Genomic DNA, 17,898 nt, shown 5'->3' with positions numbered 1-17,898 from the left:
CCCTAATGCGCGGTGAGTGGCTCAAGCTGGAGGAAAACCCCCCCTAAAACTCCGTGATTCGCTGAAATCCGCTGTCACTCAAAAGTTCAGGGGTCAGCGGCCATTTTGAAGTCAAAATAGCTGTATTATTTACATGTCATTTGAAGATTTACCATAGTATGTTCGATAGTTGTGAGAGCTCTGTCGGCTAACTTGGAATGCTACTATTCACAGTAAGTGGATGTTTATTGATATATAAATGTGTTATGGACTAAATACTTCGCTGAATTGATTGTATGGAGCCTTTACAGTGTAACTAAACCATTGTTGTTGCAATGTAATGGATCAGTGGACGAACAGAAGGCTTTTTAGGCAAGTGTCTTCCACTTCCTGTTTGTTTATTTGGCTGTTGGTGGTCTGACAAAGACACAGATTGTACCCGCTGTGTTTATTGCATACTAAAATGGCTTATATCGTTAGAATCACAAGAATCTCAGCTTTCCATAGATATGCGACTTGTAAATTTTTTATTTTTTTTGTCTTTCATAAAGTTAACCTTTCAAACACCCAATGTCCCGCGGGCGACCCGTCGGACCACTAACGGGATATATTGTAAATGCACTGAAAAATAAAGGAAACTTCCATAATTAATTTTGTACTAATTTATATATTTGAAAGAGTATATTTCTATACTTCACATTAAAGATGTGATTGGGCCAGCCCAGTGTCAATCAAGAAAAGAACCAATGGGCCGCTGAGCTACGTGTTTCATGGGGTGTCAGAAAGAAAAAAAAACTAACGCTGACTTTTTTTTAACCAATGCATTACACCGGCACTAACCCATGCGCCGCCAATTAAGCAAAACAAAACGAATGGGCCGCCGATGTACTAGTTTTATGGGCCGTTAAGACAAAAAAAAAAGTATGAGATGTATCGGCCCAAAAAGCACGTCGGCCCACCGGGAATCTCCCGGTAGTACCGATGGCAAGTAGCCTACATGCCTGGACGTCACACTTTAAATCCTACCTGTTGCTGTAAATAATCCACTTATTTACAGTAGCTGCTGTCACATCATTTGACATGCCATCTCCTTTTCCTCTTTCTTTTTCTATTTTTAGTCCCCGACAGCTTTTTTGCTTTATCCATCTTTTTCGACGACAACTCACTAACGTTACTCGTTCCTGCTCGCTCAGCGCTCATGGCGACCGCGCCCGTGCCCGCCCGCGCGCGTCCGCTCGCGATTTTTAAATGATTATTTAATTCCTATTTTAACAACATGAAAAAGACTATTCAAACATGACATTAAAATATAAATATAAAAAAATTACAGACATTTCTTGGGGGGTGCTGGGCAGGTGCTATGGCTATTATAGGGGGAGCTACAGCACCACCTAGCTCCCCCCTGGCGCCGCCACTGGATGGCACTGCACACGTACACGCCCCCATTCAAGCACCGGCTAGCTAAGCAAAGGGCAACGATAGATTGAGTTATGGCTGAGCCTGTAAAAAAAAGAAGCAGAAAGTCGGAGGACCAACGAAAGAGGAAACGGGAGACTGACCGAGCAAGAAGTCAGACTCGAGTAAATCGGACCGGCTTTTTCAGAATGGCGAGAACTGAGAGAAACAGAAGCCTGCAAAACGGATGCTGACATGGCTGCTGTTGCAAGTATCTTTGGAATAAACTGTGTTTAATATTTAAATTTCAAGTAATTGTGACCTCGGGATGTTTGCTATTGTCTGTAAAGGTTTTTATTATGATCGCTGTCTGTTACGAGCTTACTAGTACACTAGATACTATAACTTTGATGTTAGCATTGTCATTAGCAAACACGTTTGATTTCTGTAACTTAGCCTAGTTGTTTGGCCGTTCCTCTGTCGGTTTTATTTGTGTAACTTACACTTTTATTTTATGTCACTAAGTCAACGCGTCTGATAATAGGCAATAAACATGTTGCACATATCATGATCGAGCTAGAAAAAAACAAGCAAAGGTAAACCGTCATTCTATCAGATGAACTTATAGACCTTGCTATTATAACTTTAGACAAATATTAGCCTCCGATATATATATATATATTATGCTCATGCCCACTCTCCCAAAAACAAACAAAAGCGAAAGCAGTAGTTCGCCTCGTTCATATCTTTCGTTCCCGGTAAAAATACTAGTATGCGTGACGTGGGACATTCTACCAGAAACGTACATTTGCTGTCCTAAAACTGGTGTAATCCACATATTTCCCAAAACTGTCATACAGTGAATTAATTTAGAGGGTTTTACAACAGAATATGTTATGTATTTGATTAAATTGTTTTTTATTTTTGTTTAAAAAACAGTTTTTAAAATTAAGAACCCCTAAAATGTACTGTCCCAGGTCAAATCTCAATTCTATACATCATATAAATAATAATTATACATTTGAAATTCATAGAAAAAACAATACCATAGCACATTTAAGATGTTATAATTTGTATTATTCGATTAAAATCTTCAGTAAAATGAATTAATAATAAATAAATTGATTTTTTAGAAGTGTCCCCGGGTTTCTGTCATGCCCTGTCACACTTGCATAAACGATTCCAAGAAAAGTGTGTGATATGTATTTAAGGTCCCAAATCACAGGAATTGACCTCATTTGCCTCTCATCACACACTGACACCAACCAGAGGTAAGTTCTGTCCTTGAATTTTGTAATTTTAAGCCTTTCTGTATGTTTTTACCGAGGTGGAGCTACTACGTCAGTTCCTGTCACGCAATAATGTCCCGGAAAATGTATGTCAATAGGTTTAGATTTGGAACAAATTAAATCTTTTGTGTAAATACTCTCTAAAATGTTGTCAGTTTTTATGCTAGCATAAAAGTCATAGCTGTTAAAATGTCTGACTGTCAGGCCCTGTCACGTCAGGCCCTGTCACATTTCACTGTGACAGGGCCTGACATTCTGTGACGGGGCCTGATACATTGCTTGTTTGTAGTGAATACCACAGGTAATCCTCTTGTTTCATTGCAGATGAATATGTTGACTACTGCTATTAATTTTATTAATAAAGACTTATCCACTATTTACAGTGAGGAAAATAAGTATTTGAACACCCTGCTATTTTGCAAGTTCTCCCACTTGGAAATCATGGAGGGGTCTGAAATTGTCATCGTAGGTGCATGTCCACTGTGAGAGACATAATCTAAAAAAAAAAAAAATCCAGAAATCACAATGTATGATTTTTTATCTATTTATTTGTATGATACAGCTGCAAATAAGTATTTGAACACCTGTCTATCAAGGTTACTGTTGGTAATACACTAAGACGTCATGGTTTGAAATCATGCATGGCACGGAAGGTTCCCCTGCTTAAACCAGCACATGTCAAGGCCCGTCTTAAGTTTGCCACTGACCATTTGGATGATCCAGAGGAGTCATGGGAGAAAGTCATGTGGTCAGATGAGACCAAAATATAACTTTTTGGTCATAATTCCACTAAATGTGTTTGGAGGAAGAAGAATGATGAGTACCATCCCAAGAACACCATCCCTACTGTGAAGCATGGGGGTGGTAGCATCATGCTTTGGGGGTGTTTTTCTGCACATGGGACAGGGCGACTGCACTGTATTAAGGAGAGGATGACCGGGGCCATGTATTGCGAGATTTTGGGGAACAACCTCCTTCCCTCAGTTAGAGCATTGAAGATGGGTCGAGGCTGGGTCTTCCAACATGACAATGACCCGAAGCACACAGACAGGATAACCAAGGAGTGGCTCTGTAAGAAGCATATCAAGGTTCTGGCGTGGCCTAGCCAGTCTCCAGACCTAAACCCAATAGAGAATCTTTGGAGGGAGCTCAAACTCCGTGTTTCTCAGCGACAGCCCAGAAACCTGACTGATCTAGAGAAGATCTGTGTGGAGGATTGGGCCAAAATCCCTCCTGCAGTGTGTGCAAACCTGGTGAAAAACTACAGGAAACGTTTGACCTCTGCAATTGCAAACAAAGGCTACTGTACCAAATATTAACATTGATTTTCTTAGGTGTTCAAATACTTATTTGCAGCTGTATCATAAAAATAAATAGTTAAAAAATCATACATTGTGATTTCTGAGTATATTTCAAAGTATATTTTAGTCCAAAAATGGCTATTTTGATTATAACAATTATTGAAATGGGTATATAGTGATAGTAAAGACTGGATTATATATTTACAATAATGCGTTGGTAACAAACTTTACCCCAAAAGCCCCTTATTCAACAACATTATGTGAACCTGATGGTCATTCTTTATCTAAGAGCCCACAAAACAAGCAAAATCAGCCTGATAGTTGTGTTTTTTTTTTATGAATTATATGTTTCCTTCAATAAGGGACAGATCCTCATTAAAATGATGATGTTTGTGCAGAAGAGAGCATATTCTTTAACACACTTACATTATCAGCCATGTCTGTGACGGAGCCTGACATTTTAAAGAGTAACTGCATATTAAAATGCTTATTATTCAAAAATTATTATGTGCCGAGGTGGGATTTCAATAATTTACAATTATTCACTATCTCCTTTGTTAAAGTCAGTGTTAAAGTTGAAGGTTAATACTTCTTTTTTTTTTGGGGGGGGGGGGGGGGGATAGAAAATGTACGTTTCTGGTAGAATGTCCCACAACACAATAAAAAAAAAAAAAAAATGGCATCAGTTGGAAAGAAAATATTGCTTTACACTGTAAAAAATTTCTAACCCTCCCAAATCAAAAATTTCAAGTGACCGATAACATCTAAATTTTTCAATTGGCCCAAGTGAAATTCTGTAAATTTCAATTGGCCCAAGTGAAAATCTGTACATTTAATTTTATAATTTACAGAATTTCACTTGGGCCAATTGAAAAATTTAGATGTTATCGGTCACTTGAAATTTTTGATTTGGGAGGGTTAGAAATTTTTTACAGTGTACTTGCCTCGGTAGACATAACTGGTTTTGAAGTAGCCGGTTCCTCTGCTCAGCTGGGTTGCTCGTGGCGAGGGGGGAGGGACAACAGTTTGTTTTTACAACAGAGTGTTTGAAAGCATTTACTACCAGACACAAGGGGGAGCTTCGTAGAGAAAAAACACTCAGACTTGCCTGGTGTTCCTTTAATAAACACATGTGCAGCATTTTCATTAGAATAACCAGAGCCCGTCTACATTCTCTGGAATAACTAAGCTTTTTTGTTATAGACCTTAATTTTTCCATATTTCAATTGTTGTTAATATACATCTGTGCTTATTTATTTCCTCATTTGTGCTATATTATTGTAAATCAAGTATATGGAGACATTCTAAATATAAAATCCCATTTTAACACATCTGTTATGTGTAAGTGACAAACTACAGTGGATCAAAACCTTTCATCAAAGTTATACATGAATTACAAATACCCGTTCTTGTCTTAGGACAACTTTGATTAACTTTTTTGATCCACTTCAAATGTTGACTATACTGTATAGAGTAACTACTAAAATTTTACACTCGACATCTTATAATAATGTTAAAAATAATGATGTTCAATAAATCATGCTGATGATGTTGTGTAGTAGTATGTATGTCATCAAACAGTACTCACATAAAGCATTCAATAACGAAACTTGTGGCTAGAAATATTGTCGTTGTATTAATTACAAGGTAACTAGGAACAAGGATATAATAAATCACCACGCAATTCACGTAACATCTCACCATTCAGTAAACCCACAGCCTTGACACAAAGGATAGTTTGCCACCAGGATTTTCCCACTACAATAGTTACATTTCAATGAAGTTTAGAAGAACAAAAAAGATGAATGACTGACTTGGAAGGGGGAAATTATTTTAGGAAAGGTAGTTCATGATATTCAGGATGAGGTCATGGTCTATAAGGAAGTGGCAAAAAAAAGACTGCCAGCAATCTTGAATTCATTAGAGGATACACAATTGACTTACTACCAGAATATATAGTTACTCAACATAAGGTGATAACATTTATTTCTAGGGTGAGCATTAATCCAATCTGACATTAATTCCTAAAGCACTATTTTTTCTACCCAGTGGTTTCTTTAACTTCCAAAGAGTGCGGTGGCCCAATACCCTCATAATTTACTCACCCTCATGCCATCCCTGATATATATGACTTTCTCATCTGTGGAACACAAACAAATTATTAGAAAAATAACCTGTCTCTTTGAGTCCATATAATGCAAGCGGACCGGTCCCTCAAAAATGACGATTCAAAAATAACAAACACGGCGGTAATCCATACAACCCCAGCTGACGACAGAAGCGAAACGATATGTGTGTGTGAGAGAAAAAATTTAATGAAGTAATTAGCAATTACAGTACTAATGAATTAATTCATAGACTGATGGACTATACTAATATACTAATAAATTACAAAATATTCATGTGTTATTTTAGTTTTTATTCATATTTTTGATGTTTTTTTGTCATTTTATTATTTTTATTTCAGTTGTAGTTATTTTAGTAGGCCTACATCAAGTTAAACTAAATGAAAATGTGACATTTTTTGATATATTAGGCTATTTCAGTCAAAATGTATCTTATTTCAAGTAACAACTTTTTTTAAATGGTTTTAGTTAACTTAACTACATTGTGCCATTTAGAGCACTGGAATCCGGATTTGGTAATCTTGAAAAGCATGATGGATTACCTGATCCTGAATAGAAAAACAGGAATTTACAAATTCTGATCATTCTGATCCTGATTAAACTTTATGAACAACTTGGGCCAAAGCACCATTGAAAGCAAAAGCGTCATAATCATATTTTTCATTCTTTTGATATTAAATATTTTGCATATACAATACAATACAATACAAACTTTATTTCTAGCACATTTAAAAACAACCATGTTGACCAAAGTGCTGTACATTGAGAAGAAACAATAAGTAGACAAGATACAACACCAGACAATTACAACAATTCTCATGCCGGATTAAAAGCCAAGGAATAAAAATGTGTTTTAAGTCGCGATTTAAAAACCAGAAGGCTGGGGGCCAATCTAACATGAGGAGGCAATTCATTCCACAGTCTCGGGGCTGCGACTGAGAAAGCTCGATCCCCTCTGCTTTTGAGACGCGTTTTAGGGACGACAAGAAGAGACTGGTTTGCAGACCTTAAAGATCTTGAAGGAGCATGTGGCTTCAACAGAGAAGTAATATAAACAGGAGCTAGTCCATGAAGGGCTTTAAAAACAAACAATAGAATCTTAAAATCAATCCTAAAATTAACAGGGAGCCAGTGAAGAGAGGCAAGGACAGGGGTGATATGCTCACGCTTACGAGTTCCAGTAAGAAGACGAGCGGCCGAATTTTGAACCAGCTGTAGACGAGAAAGGATCTCAGGATCTCATATCTCAGTACGTTTCACTTTGAAATTGCCTAAGGATCATTTTTTACAGTCAGTGGCAGTGCCATTTAACAGCTTCAATGTATTTTTGTCATGAAGTTCCTTGAACATCAGAAAGTTTCATTGTACAATGAACTCTTTTATCACAAAAGGTCAAGATTTCTCATGATATCACCCTAACAGTGAACCAGCTTCAGAAAAATACAATCCTCCAAGAAAATTTTAATCTTGACCCCAACTGAACATATGCCAAAACACATACACACAAACATCGCTCAACAAATCTCTAACACGTGGCTATGCATATTTACCAGGTACATAATTACATTGTGTGATGTTACATAAGCACAGTCTTAACACGTTTGTATTGTCTTATTAGCTTTATCTCTACATCCTTAAACAGTCTATTGTCTTGTTGTTGCAATGCTTGTTTGAGCAGCCTTTTCCACATGATGACTTGCTATTTTTAAATTCATTTGAAATATTCACGTCATTGTAACTGCTTCCAAAATGCGTCATCTCAAATGTACCATATTGACATGAGCTCTGTGCATATGGCTTAGAAGAAAAGTGCCTTTCAACAGGATTTCAGGTCCTTTGTATGGTTGTCAGCATCTATTAATAGTTTGGACTCATGCTATACTAAAAGACAAACATTTTTGTAAAGACCTGAAAATAACTGAATGTACAGAATTTTAATTACCAATATTTTGTAGGTGTTGTTGCTAATATCGTTCTGTTATTTATATGGACATGCCCTACTAAATAAGCAGTCATTTAGCAGACACTTTAATCCAAAGCAATTTAAAGTTTTCTGAATATAGAAAAATCCCCCTGGAGGAACCGGAGCTTCAAGGCAAGAATAGTTATTTTCATTTCCGCAAACTAGCAATCTTCTAATTACCAGCCCTGAGCTTTAGCCATTGCTGTCTGTTCACAATCCAAGAGACTTAAAGTAAAAACAAAATATACCTTTTAGAATGCCACCTTTTTAAAGTCACTGTTTTATGAGTGATAATGGGTGAAAACGTTTGCTGTTTTTTGAACTGCATTCTGTGTTAAAAGTTTTAAACGTAGAGGTTTTAATGAATACTGTATTACTGGTGCTTCGGCATACGGTTGCTTCTTTATGTTGTTCAGTGTCATGATGCTCAATTTTGTATTTTTTTTAATCCATAAAAATGCAATTCAATGTTTATTAATATCTGAATAACTTAAGTCTTTTGTCCCCATAAACAATATTTATGTGTGTGTGGGGTTACCAAGAAAAAAAAATATTTTTAGAGTAAACTGAGGCTTTTCATTAAAATGTGATATAAAATTAACATGAATGCAAAAAAAAAGAAAAAGAAATACCCCCCCCCCCCCTCATAATAGTCGACAAAGTCATCAAGCATAAAATACTGTTTTGTCATCCTTGTGCCCTTGAAAAAAGTACTTCAATAAAGGATAATCTGATTCACACACAACAAAGTAATTCTATGTTTGACGTCTTACAGGATTCTACAGTCTCTTCTGAAGCCTTTTGATCTCTGATTAATGAGCGCATTTTAAGACAATTCGATGTTAGGCTGACAGAAGGCTTATTCTAAGGCCAACTTTCAGGATTCTGTATTCTTTATGTTGCCGGATCTTAAGATATGTGATTTCACAATTATGTTAGAGGTGAGAGAAATGGAGGGGAACCTGAGAGGCAGACAGATCACGTCTGCACAGACACTAGACAAACACAAAAAATATTAAAGAGAGCCAAGACACTGTAAAGCATATATATATATAAATATATCATCTGTCAAAAGTCTGGAAACATTACAATGTTTTATGTTTTTGAAAGGAGTCTCTTCTGCTCATTGCTCACCAAGGCTGCATTTATTTCATTAAAATTACAGTATAATATTGTGAAATATAATTACATTATAATTAAACATAATAATTAAATAACATAATTAAAATAAGTTAAAAAAAAAGTAATTTATTCCTGTGGTTGCAAAGTGAAATTTTCCACATCATTGCTCCACTCTTCTGTCACATGATCATTCAGAAATCATTCTAATATGTTGATTTGCTGCTTAAGAAACATTTTTTATTATCATTATCAATGCTGAAAACAGCTGTGCTGCTCAACATTTTTGTGGAAATGGTGATTTTTGCACTACTGAATATAATATAATAATAGGCCTATTATATGTTAATAATAGCTATAATTTCTTAATTCTTTTAATAAAACTTTAAAATAACTTGTTTGTTATACTTAATTCAAAATAATTTTGATAATATCCATTTCTGATAATCCCAGGTTGATATGGTCACGCAGGCTAGTTCTCGTGGCCACGAGAAATAGCTAGATAGTTAGAAATAGCTATGTCGTTCCCACAATATGATCTCGAGGCCACGACTTCACATCGCATGGCCAGAAGATAAGGATGTCGTTACCTTGACAAAATGATCTCTTGGCCATGACATATTATCATGTAAACTTTAAATTTAAAGTTTAAATCTAGACTAAAGACATCTCTTTAGCCAAGCATTCACATAATACATCTCATAACCTTTCACTCCAGTAATATCAGATCAAATGCACATGATTATCTTTGCACATATCTTAGCTAATTATTTTTCATTTGTTTTTCTGTTTTATCTTGGGATGCCCATCCCGATCAAGGTAACTAGAGAGTATGTGAGCTTCAGTTTGGATCCAGCCTCTTATGAAGACTTCAGATACCCCAACACATGTAAGAGACGGTGCCAACTCCTACAAGGACTTCAGATGACACAAACTCTGAATCAACATGCACCAATGCTAAATTTCTATATATTGTAGGCTAATCATTATGTAATAATCACTTGTAATAATCAACTTGTAATAAATCACTTCAATGAGCTAATTTTTCTGCCTAAAATTATGATGTTAGCTAACTGCGTGATTTGTATACATTTCTGAAATATATTATTTGGACACAGATATGGAACACAGACTTGGAAACAATATGAATTGCGAAAAGCGCTATTCAAATAAATGTGAATAGAATTGAAGAGAATGACAAAAGATTAAGGAGGAGCATTAATAAAAAGGAAGTGGGCAGGTGAGTGAGTTATGAAAGGAGTAATTTGAGAAGCACAGCTGCTATATAAAAGGGACTGTAAGAGTCACTTGGTACCAAAATACCACCAGCATCCTGCTAAGAAACAGAGTGACTGTGTGAAGATGTGGAGATCAACGTGTGTGACTTTGACCCTGCTCATGTGTGTAAAAGGTAAGGTCTCATGATATATCTATTAAAGCGAGGATAACAAAGACATAATACAGAGAAAAACTATATTTAAGTATATATAAAGTAAATAAATATTTGTTTTCTTTGTGGTACAGCACATAAGAGCAGTCTAAGGGCTATGAAAATACTCATTACCATTAAACTTACAGTTCAGTAAGTGAATCATGTTAATTCATTTGGCTGATTCATTTGACCGGTAACTCATGGATTAGTGAGTTATTTTAAAGCTGCAGTTTGTAACTTTTGGCGCTCTAGCGGTTATTAAACAGAACTGCATGCGTCTTGGGGAAGAACATTGTCACTATTCTTTCATAAGATACTAAGCAAAGTTTGGGATTTCTGCAATGAACATGAGAGATAATATTTAAATTCTCTCTGGGCCATATTCTGTTAATAATCCAAGAACAGAAGAAGCCTATAAATGTTTAACATTGTGAGTCACACCTGAAATGTACTTGCAGGACATGGGGCAACTATTCAACACTTGATGAATAGTTGGGGAAAAGAAGACTGTTAATTGTGCTTATTGTGTGTAATTAAACCTGTTTGATGTTTTGCGCATGTTCAGTACACTCAAAAAAATGCTGGGTTGTTTCTGTAAACACATTGTTGGGTTGATTGTGCTGGGTCAAAATATTGGGTTGTTTGGGGTACTGTAAACACATTATTGGGTTGCTCATGCTGGGTCAAATGAGTTGTAAGGGGGTTATTTACAAATAAACAGTTGGTTGGGTTATTTTGACCCAGCAACCGGTTTATTCTTTGCGGAACTTTCTGGATCTTCACTTCAGACTCGAGGAGCAGGCCACACCGGAGCAGGCAGTGTTTTATGGTAAGTTAATAATGTTTACCTATATTTTTAAAAAGTTGTGGTAACTGCAAGCTAATTTCACTGTTCAACATACAGTCTTTGATATGGAAGTGCGAGGGGTAACGTATTTATTCTGTGAAACCTAAATAGCCACAGCTAAGTTAGCCGGTTAGATTTGTTGACAAAATTCTGCATCGTTAAATCCTTAATTGTAAACCAGCTAGGCCTATATCAGCAGCCTTTTTAAAATATGCAGTTTAAATTGTAAATTCATCACGTAATTATCGTATTCATTGTGGACGTTGTGTATTTAAAAGTGAGGAAAGCGTTTTGAATGAAATCCATACAAGCGCGGTATAATTTTAGTCCCTCACAGGGCTTGCACGTAAAATTGCGGGAAATTAGTCTCGAGGCTATTGTAGCTACTAGCTAGTGAGTTGTGTGTGGAAAGTCTGCTGGTATATTGTATAAATACTCGTCAGAAGAAGCGACTGGGGTAAGTTCCAGCATAGTCTCCTCTTGCGTGTGTCTTCTGTAATGTCTGTCGGGATTGTTCAGAAAAAAATGAACTGAGGAACGATACGCGCCGTCACATTGTGACCTGGTTAGTAGGCAACAGTTTAAAGAATTTCCGCCTGGATTGTCAATGGACAGGTGCCAGTTTTGAGAAGAAAATTATTAAGAATGATCGTCAATATTTAAAACTTAAAAAATGTAGACTTACATGATACCCTACCATGCATGTCATCTTTCATTTTATAGTGTAACATTATCTAAGCGTGGCGATCATCAGGGCTGCCAGTCAGGAGATTAACGAGCAGCTTTGTTGGTTTGTGAGTTTTAATGTTAAAGAAAGACACTATCAACATTACAGTAATATACAGCTACAGTAATATTTTTACTTTTATTGCCTAAATGTTGAAAATATTAGTCCAAAGTACTCTTTTATTACTATAATTCAGTTTGCAAATAATGAATTTAAATAGACATTGTGTTTGTTTGCCACATTTAGTCATATTTGGTAATGTTTGCAATAACATTTTTTTGATACTTCCACACAAAAAAAAAAGCTTAACTTGCATGTTAGTTATATTGCAACACTCTAAGTGATTGTGTTTAATCAACAGGTGGGGACCAACATGGTTGAATATTCACAAAATGAGATGACTGGAGCATTGCTGCATATTCTGTGCCTCAAGGATGAGACGAGGAGGACATGTCAGACCTTTGCCATTGTTCCAGGCCACACCATCGAGACCGAGTCTTTGCTGAAGGCTGTTCATCTTTGTTTCAAAGCTTTTTTTGTTTTTGATGTTAAATACACAAAGCAGTGTTTCCCCACCTGGGAGTTTCTCCAGCATACCTTGTATCAAATTAATGGAAAGAGTCCTCCTCTGTAAAATTTGAGGACAACAGTTGTTTCAGGTCCACGTGATATTTAGTCGCATTTTAAATGTTTGTTGCTGTTCTTAATAAATCAACACATCTTAATAAATGAAATCGTAATCGTATAAGTTCAAATGAGTTGCTTAATGACTTTTAAAGGTGCATTGTGTAATATTTACGAGGATCTGTTGACAGAAATGCAATATCATATAGGCCTACATAACTATGTTTTCAGTGGTGTATAAAGACCTTACTTAATGAACGTTATGTTTTTATTACCTTAGAAGTATACATTGTATAATTGTAATAATTGTATAAAAATTATTAAAGATATGTATTAAAAATGTTTTAAAAAAAAACAATTAAACGAGATTTAAATCAAATTTACAGTGGCCTCTCTGGTTTGTTGTATTACAGAGACAATAATTATTTTATATTCGTAATATAACAAATATTTGTTACTAATTTTATTAAGGCAATGAGACACGAAATAACCCAGCATATAAGTAGGACTTAACCCAGCAAGAGGGTTAATTCCACCCACTGGTTGGGTCAAATGAATGACCCAGAAATATGGGTTAAATGGTAAAACCCAGCACTTGGGTCAAACCAACCCAGCGCGTGTTCTGTCCAATAGTGACCCAGCGGTGTGGTTAAGGTTGGGTTATTTTTTAACCCAGCAGTTTTTAGAGTGTATCAAGTTTAATCTACTATTATTAGAGCAAGTATCTCTGGCAGGGTCATTATTAAGGGAAACATAGAATTACATTTTTCTAATTTCTTTCTGCCCTTGCAGGTTCACTTTCTCAGCTGAATGGTAAGAGCTTTTCTCTTTCTTCAGATGTCGACATCAAGTCAAATAATTAATGTAAATATGCTAATGTGAACAATCACTCTCCTCTCTTTCTCTCTCATAGTTTGTGGACAAGCCCCTCTAAACACCCGTATTGTGGGTGGTGTGAACGCTCCCGCTGGGTCGTGGCCGTGGCAGGTCAGTCTGCACAGCTCTACCTTTGGAGGTCATTTTTGCGGAGGATCCCTCATCAACAATGAATGGGTGCTGACGGCAGCTCACTGTTTACCTGGGTAAAATTCACCCAAACACGCATATTATGCAGTTATTTCGTTTTAATTGGTAGAAGGTACTTGGTATATTGTTTTGTTCTTCTCACTTACATGTACTCTGACTGTATCTAGTGTGACCTTATCCAGTCTGCGTGTGTACTTGGGAAGGAGGACACAGCAGGGATCCAATGCCAATGAAGTCATGAGAACTGTGAGAACGAAAATCGTTCACAGCTCTTACAACAGCAACACAAATGACAATGACATCGCTCTGCTGCGCCTGTCCTCCACTGTTACCTTCAATAACTATATTAGACCCGTGTGTCTGGCAGCCCAGAACAGCGTCTTCAGTGCCGGCACCAGCAGCTGGATCACAGGATGGGGAAACGTTCAGTCTGGAGGTAGAAAACACACACAAACTCATATATCACATCTTATAACATCATTTATTTATAATTATGTGTGTGTTTGTGTACGTTCAGTGAATCTACCTGCTCCTGGGACTCTGCAGGAAACTGTCGTTCCAGTCGTGGACAACACTCGATGTAATACTCTGCTGGGTTCTGGATCTGTTACCAACAACATGATCTGTGCAGGTTTAACGCAGGGAGGCAAAGACACCTGCCAGGTACAACAAACCCCAACCAGATTATTACTACAAATAATCTAAGCTTGTACAGCTACCGTGAACATTCAAGATAGCATTTTAAAACCTACTGTATATTTCTGGAATTCACATTGCTCATTTAGTGTAAATGTTTGATGTTGAATTGCTCCAGTAGTGTAAATATACATGAAACACAAGGGCTGTAGTGCTCCTGTGGGGCACAGGTTGGAGTGCGGACCCGGACTGCCATTTACTGTTGCATTTAACTGTCCCATCTTGATAAAATAGCACCCCAACCATCTCCTTGTTCTTTCTCTTTGTCCCTCTCTTTAGGGTGACTCTGGTGGTCCAATGGTGAGTCAGCAGTGTACAGTGTGGATTCAGGCTGGTATCACCAGCTGGGGGAATGGCTGTGCCGATCCCAACTCTCCTGGGGTTTACACACGCGTGTCTCGATATCAGTCCTGGATCAGGAACAACATCGGTCAGAACCTGCCAGGATTTGTCACCTTCAACCCCCCAAACTCATGCTCCTCTGCCAGCCTAAGTAAAACTCTCTCTCATACACCTACACACATATATCCACTCAAAGCACACTTGTTTGATTAATGCTTGTTTGTATGCGCAGCCTCAACCTCCTGTAGGGGAAGATGCAACGAGAAGTTTAACGCTTCAAATCGCTGCAACTGCAACACTAACTGCACAACAAAATGCTGCAGTGATTATAGACAGCGTTGTGCCGGTAAGCCCAAACACATTCATTTCCATAATACACAAAGAAACACAAACATACTTCACTTATAAAAGAGTTGTTGCCTTAAAAGCAAAATATCAAACCACGTGGCATCTGCAAACAAATGGTGCTAGTCACTTTCCCAGATTACTTTACTTTTTTGCAATTACTTTTAATTGACTGGTCTTGAGGTGATTGTTAATGGACGTATGAACTTGAAGTCAGTGTTTTTGTCTTCATTTTGAACAGTATATCTATTGTTTTGTATTATATTCATTTAAAACCTAACAAAAGTTCTTTTTGTGAAATGTCTTGCTTTAAAAATGTTTATTTAAAAAAAAATGCCACTTGCTTTGATTTTTTTATATATACTGTGTATATACAGATCCAAATATGTTTTATTACTGCACACCATAACATGCATTAAACATACTTTGCTTGTCGAAAAAGTGAAGACCAAAAGTAACTCTTTCTTGCTCCAACTCACTTTTGTTTTTGTGTCTCTGCAGTGTGAAGTATGTCATAACTCCCAGGATTATTCAAAAACAGGCTAATAAGCACCTCACTTGCACACAAGTCAGGTGATAAAAGATCTTTATCTGCCTGTTCTGCCAGAGATTTTACTTCAGCGCTGCTTTGGAAACGTTGCACAGTGCAAACAGTCAAAGATCTGCTGCACTGACTTCACTCAGGGGTGTAAATGTATATTGTTTATGTTCAAAATAAATTTAACAACAGCACTTACCTCACTCCATTAGTAGTCTATTATTACCTCTCTCTTTGTTTTTCTCCCTTTCCAGTTGTAGCATGTAACAGCTAGATTAATTGTAGACACGTAAAACTTTTTTCTTCATTTAGCATATGCACATTTCTTATATAAAAATGTAATATCTGATAATGACTTGGAATTTAAAATTGATTGTGATTGCATTTCTGCTGACAAATAAGTGGGTATTACTTTGAGTTTAAATTAATATTTATTTCACTGAATTATTGAACGTATGTAATAATATTAAGCAATGTATAATGATATGTCATTGCTTTATCATAATCAATAAATACTTCAAAACACAGTTTTAATTATGTTTTATTAACCCTTTAAGGTACGCACCATGAAAAAAGCAAAGGAAAAATGATTTCTTTGCATTTTTTATTCAATTATGATAACAATAACAACAATCAATATTTTTTTTTAAATTAGACCCTACAGTATTTTAGATACAGTCCTCTACCAAACGGTTGAGATGTCTGTTCATAATAAAAGAACAACATTCAGAACAAGTCATATTAAGTGCAATTTCTTGACCTATAAAAAATCTGATGGCTGCTATTGATGGCTCCAAACACATCAAGTGTGTGTGTGTGTGTGTGTGTGTGTGTGTGTGTGTGTGTGTGTGTGTGTGTGTGTGTGTGTGTGTGTGTGTGTGTGTGTGTGTGTGTGTGTGTGTTGGTGCAAAACTTCACCCAAGATATGATTAGTATGGAGCCCCCCTAGTCCCACTTTGTCAAAAAAATGTATTATAACTATCTCGTGGCCTCAAGATACTATCTACCTCTGAGGCCCCGAGTTACTATCTTGAGGCCACGAGTTACTATCTTGAGGCCACGAGATACTATCTTGAGGCCACGAGATACTATCTTGTGGCCACGAGATAGTATCTTGAGCCCACGAGTTACTATCTTGTGGCCACGAGTTACTATCTTGAGGCCACGAGATAGTATCTTGAGGCCACGAGTTACTATCTTGAGGCCACGGGATAGTATCTTGAGGCCACGGGATAGTATCTTGAGGCCACGAGTTACTATCTTGAGGCCACGGGATAGTATCTTGAGGCCACGAGATAGTATCTTGAGGCCACGAGATAGTTATAATTTTTTTTTTTGACCAAGTGGGACTAGGGGGGCTCCGTAATAAATGCCATTATTTTATATGAAAAAGTTAATAATTGTATTTTATTTAGAAAATATTTTAGTTTGTCTTGTATATTTTTTTTATTAGATCAGATAACATTTTAGGCTGTTTTATGGTCATGTTACAATGTGCCCCTCACATGTTACAATGTACTATGGGGCATGTTGTCACATTTCACCTCCATTCTTTCGGGGTATATCAAGAAAAAAGTATATACTGTATTAATAAAACAAAACCACATAATTGTACTAGACATGTGGGAAATTAATGTGGGAAAAAATAAATACTCTGAACCATAAGTAGATTTACACAAACTGAGAAAGTTAAAAAGTGTTACTTTGTGCCCCGCTCTCCCAGAAATGGTGAAAAAATTATATTGATCAAATATTTTTCATCAAATATGTAATTGAATAATATTAAATTAATAATTTTAACAACACTAACCCTTTTGTTCATTGTTAATAGCTCATTTTACCAACATTAGCTAATTTTACCAACATTGGCTAGCTTCTCTACCATAAAATGACAACTCAACCGTTTGGTAGAGCATGTTTTGAAAAAATTATTTGACCCTTATAAGACTTATTTTTGTTTAATTAAGTTACATAATTCTGTTTAACAACTCCTCTGAAACGATAATATGTCAACAAAATAGTTTTACCTTTAAAAGTCCCGCCGATATGCGTCATCAAAGGATGAGTGAATTTTTGCTATGTCACGTGCCATTTGAAGGAACACTGAAAAGGCATGCTGCTCACAGACACAGTGCCATATAGTGGTTTT

At 36.5% G+C, this 17,898-nt stretch overlaps 1 protein-coding gene across 1 annotated transcript in view; it reads left to right on the top strand.

Moving 5' to 3' along the window:
- LOC307165976 (transmembrane protease serine 9-like) overlaps positions 1-17,898 on the top strand; it is a 31,907-nt gene that overhangs the window by 5,357 nt on the left and 8,652 nt on the right. The window contains exons 9-15 of the mRNA XM_079884060.1: positions 10,465-10,583; positions 13,595-13,615; positions 13,716-13,884; positions 13,996-14,264; positions 14,346-14,491; positions 14,804-15,017; positions 15,099-15,212. Coding sequence (XP_079740186.1) covers positions 10,465-10,583; positions 13,595-13,615; positions 13,716-13,884; positions 13,996-14,264; positions 14,346-14,491; positions 14,804-15,017; positions 15,099-15,212 — 1,052 coding nt within the window. The remainder of the gene's footprint in view (positions 1-10,464; positions 10,584-13,594; positions 13,616-13,715; positions 13,885-13,995; positions 14,265-14,345; positions 14,492-14,803; positions 15,018-15,098; positions 15,213-17,898) is intronic.

This window comes from Squalius cephalus (genome assembly GCF_949319135.1).
Source record: "Squalius cephalus genome assembly, chromosome: 10".
NCBI classification, from domain to species: Eukaryota; Metazoa; Chordata; class Actinopteri; order Cypriniformes; family Leuciscidae; genus Squalius; species Squalius cephalus.
Note: the sequence above shows the minus strand (reverse complement) of the source record. Positions and strands in the feature narration are given on the sequence as shown.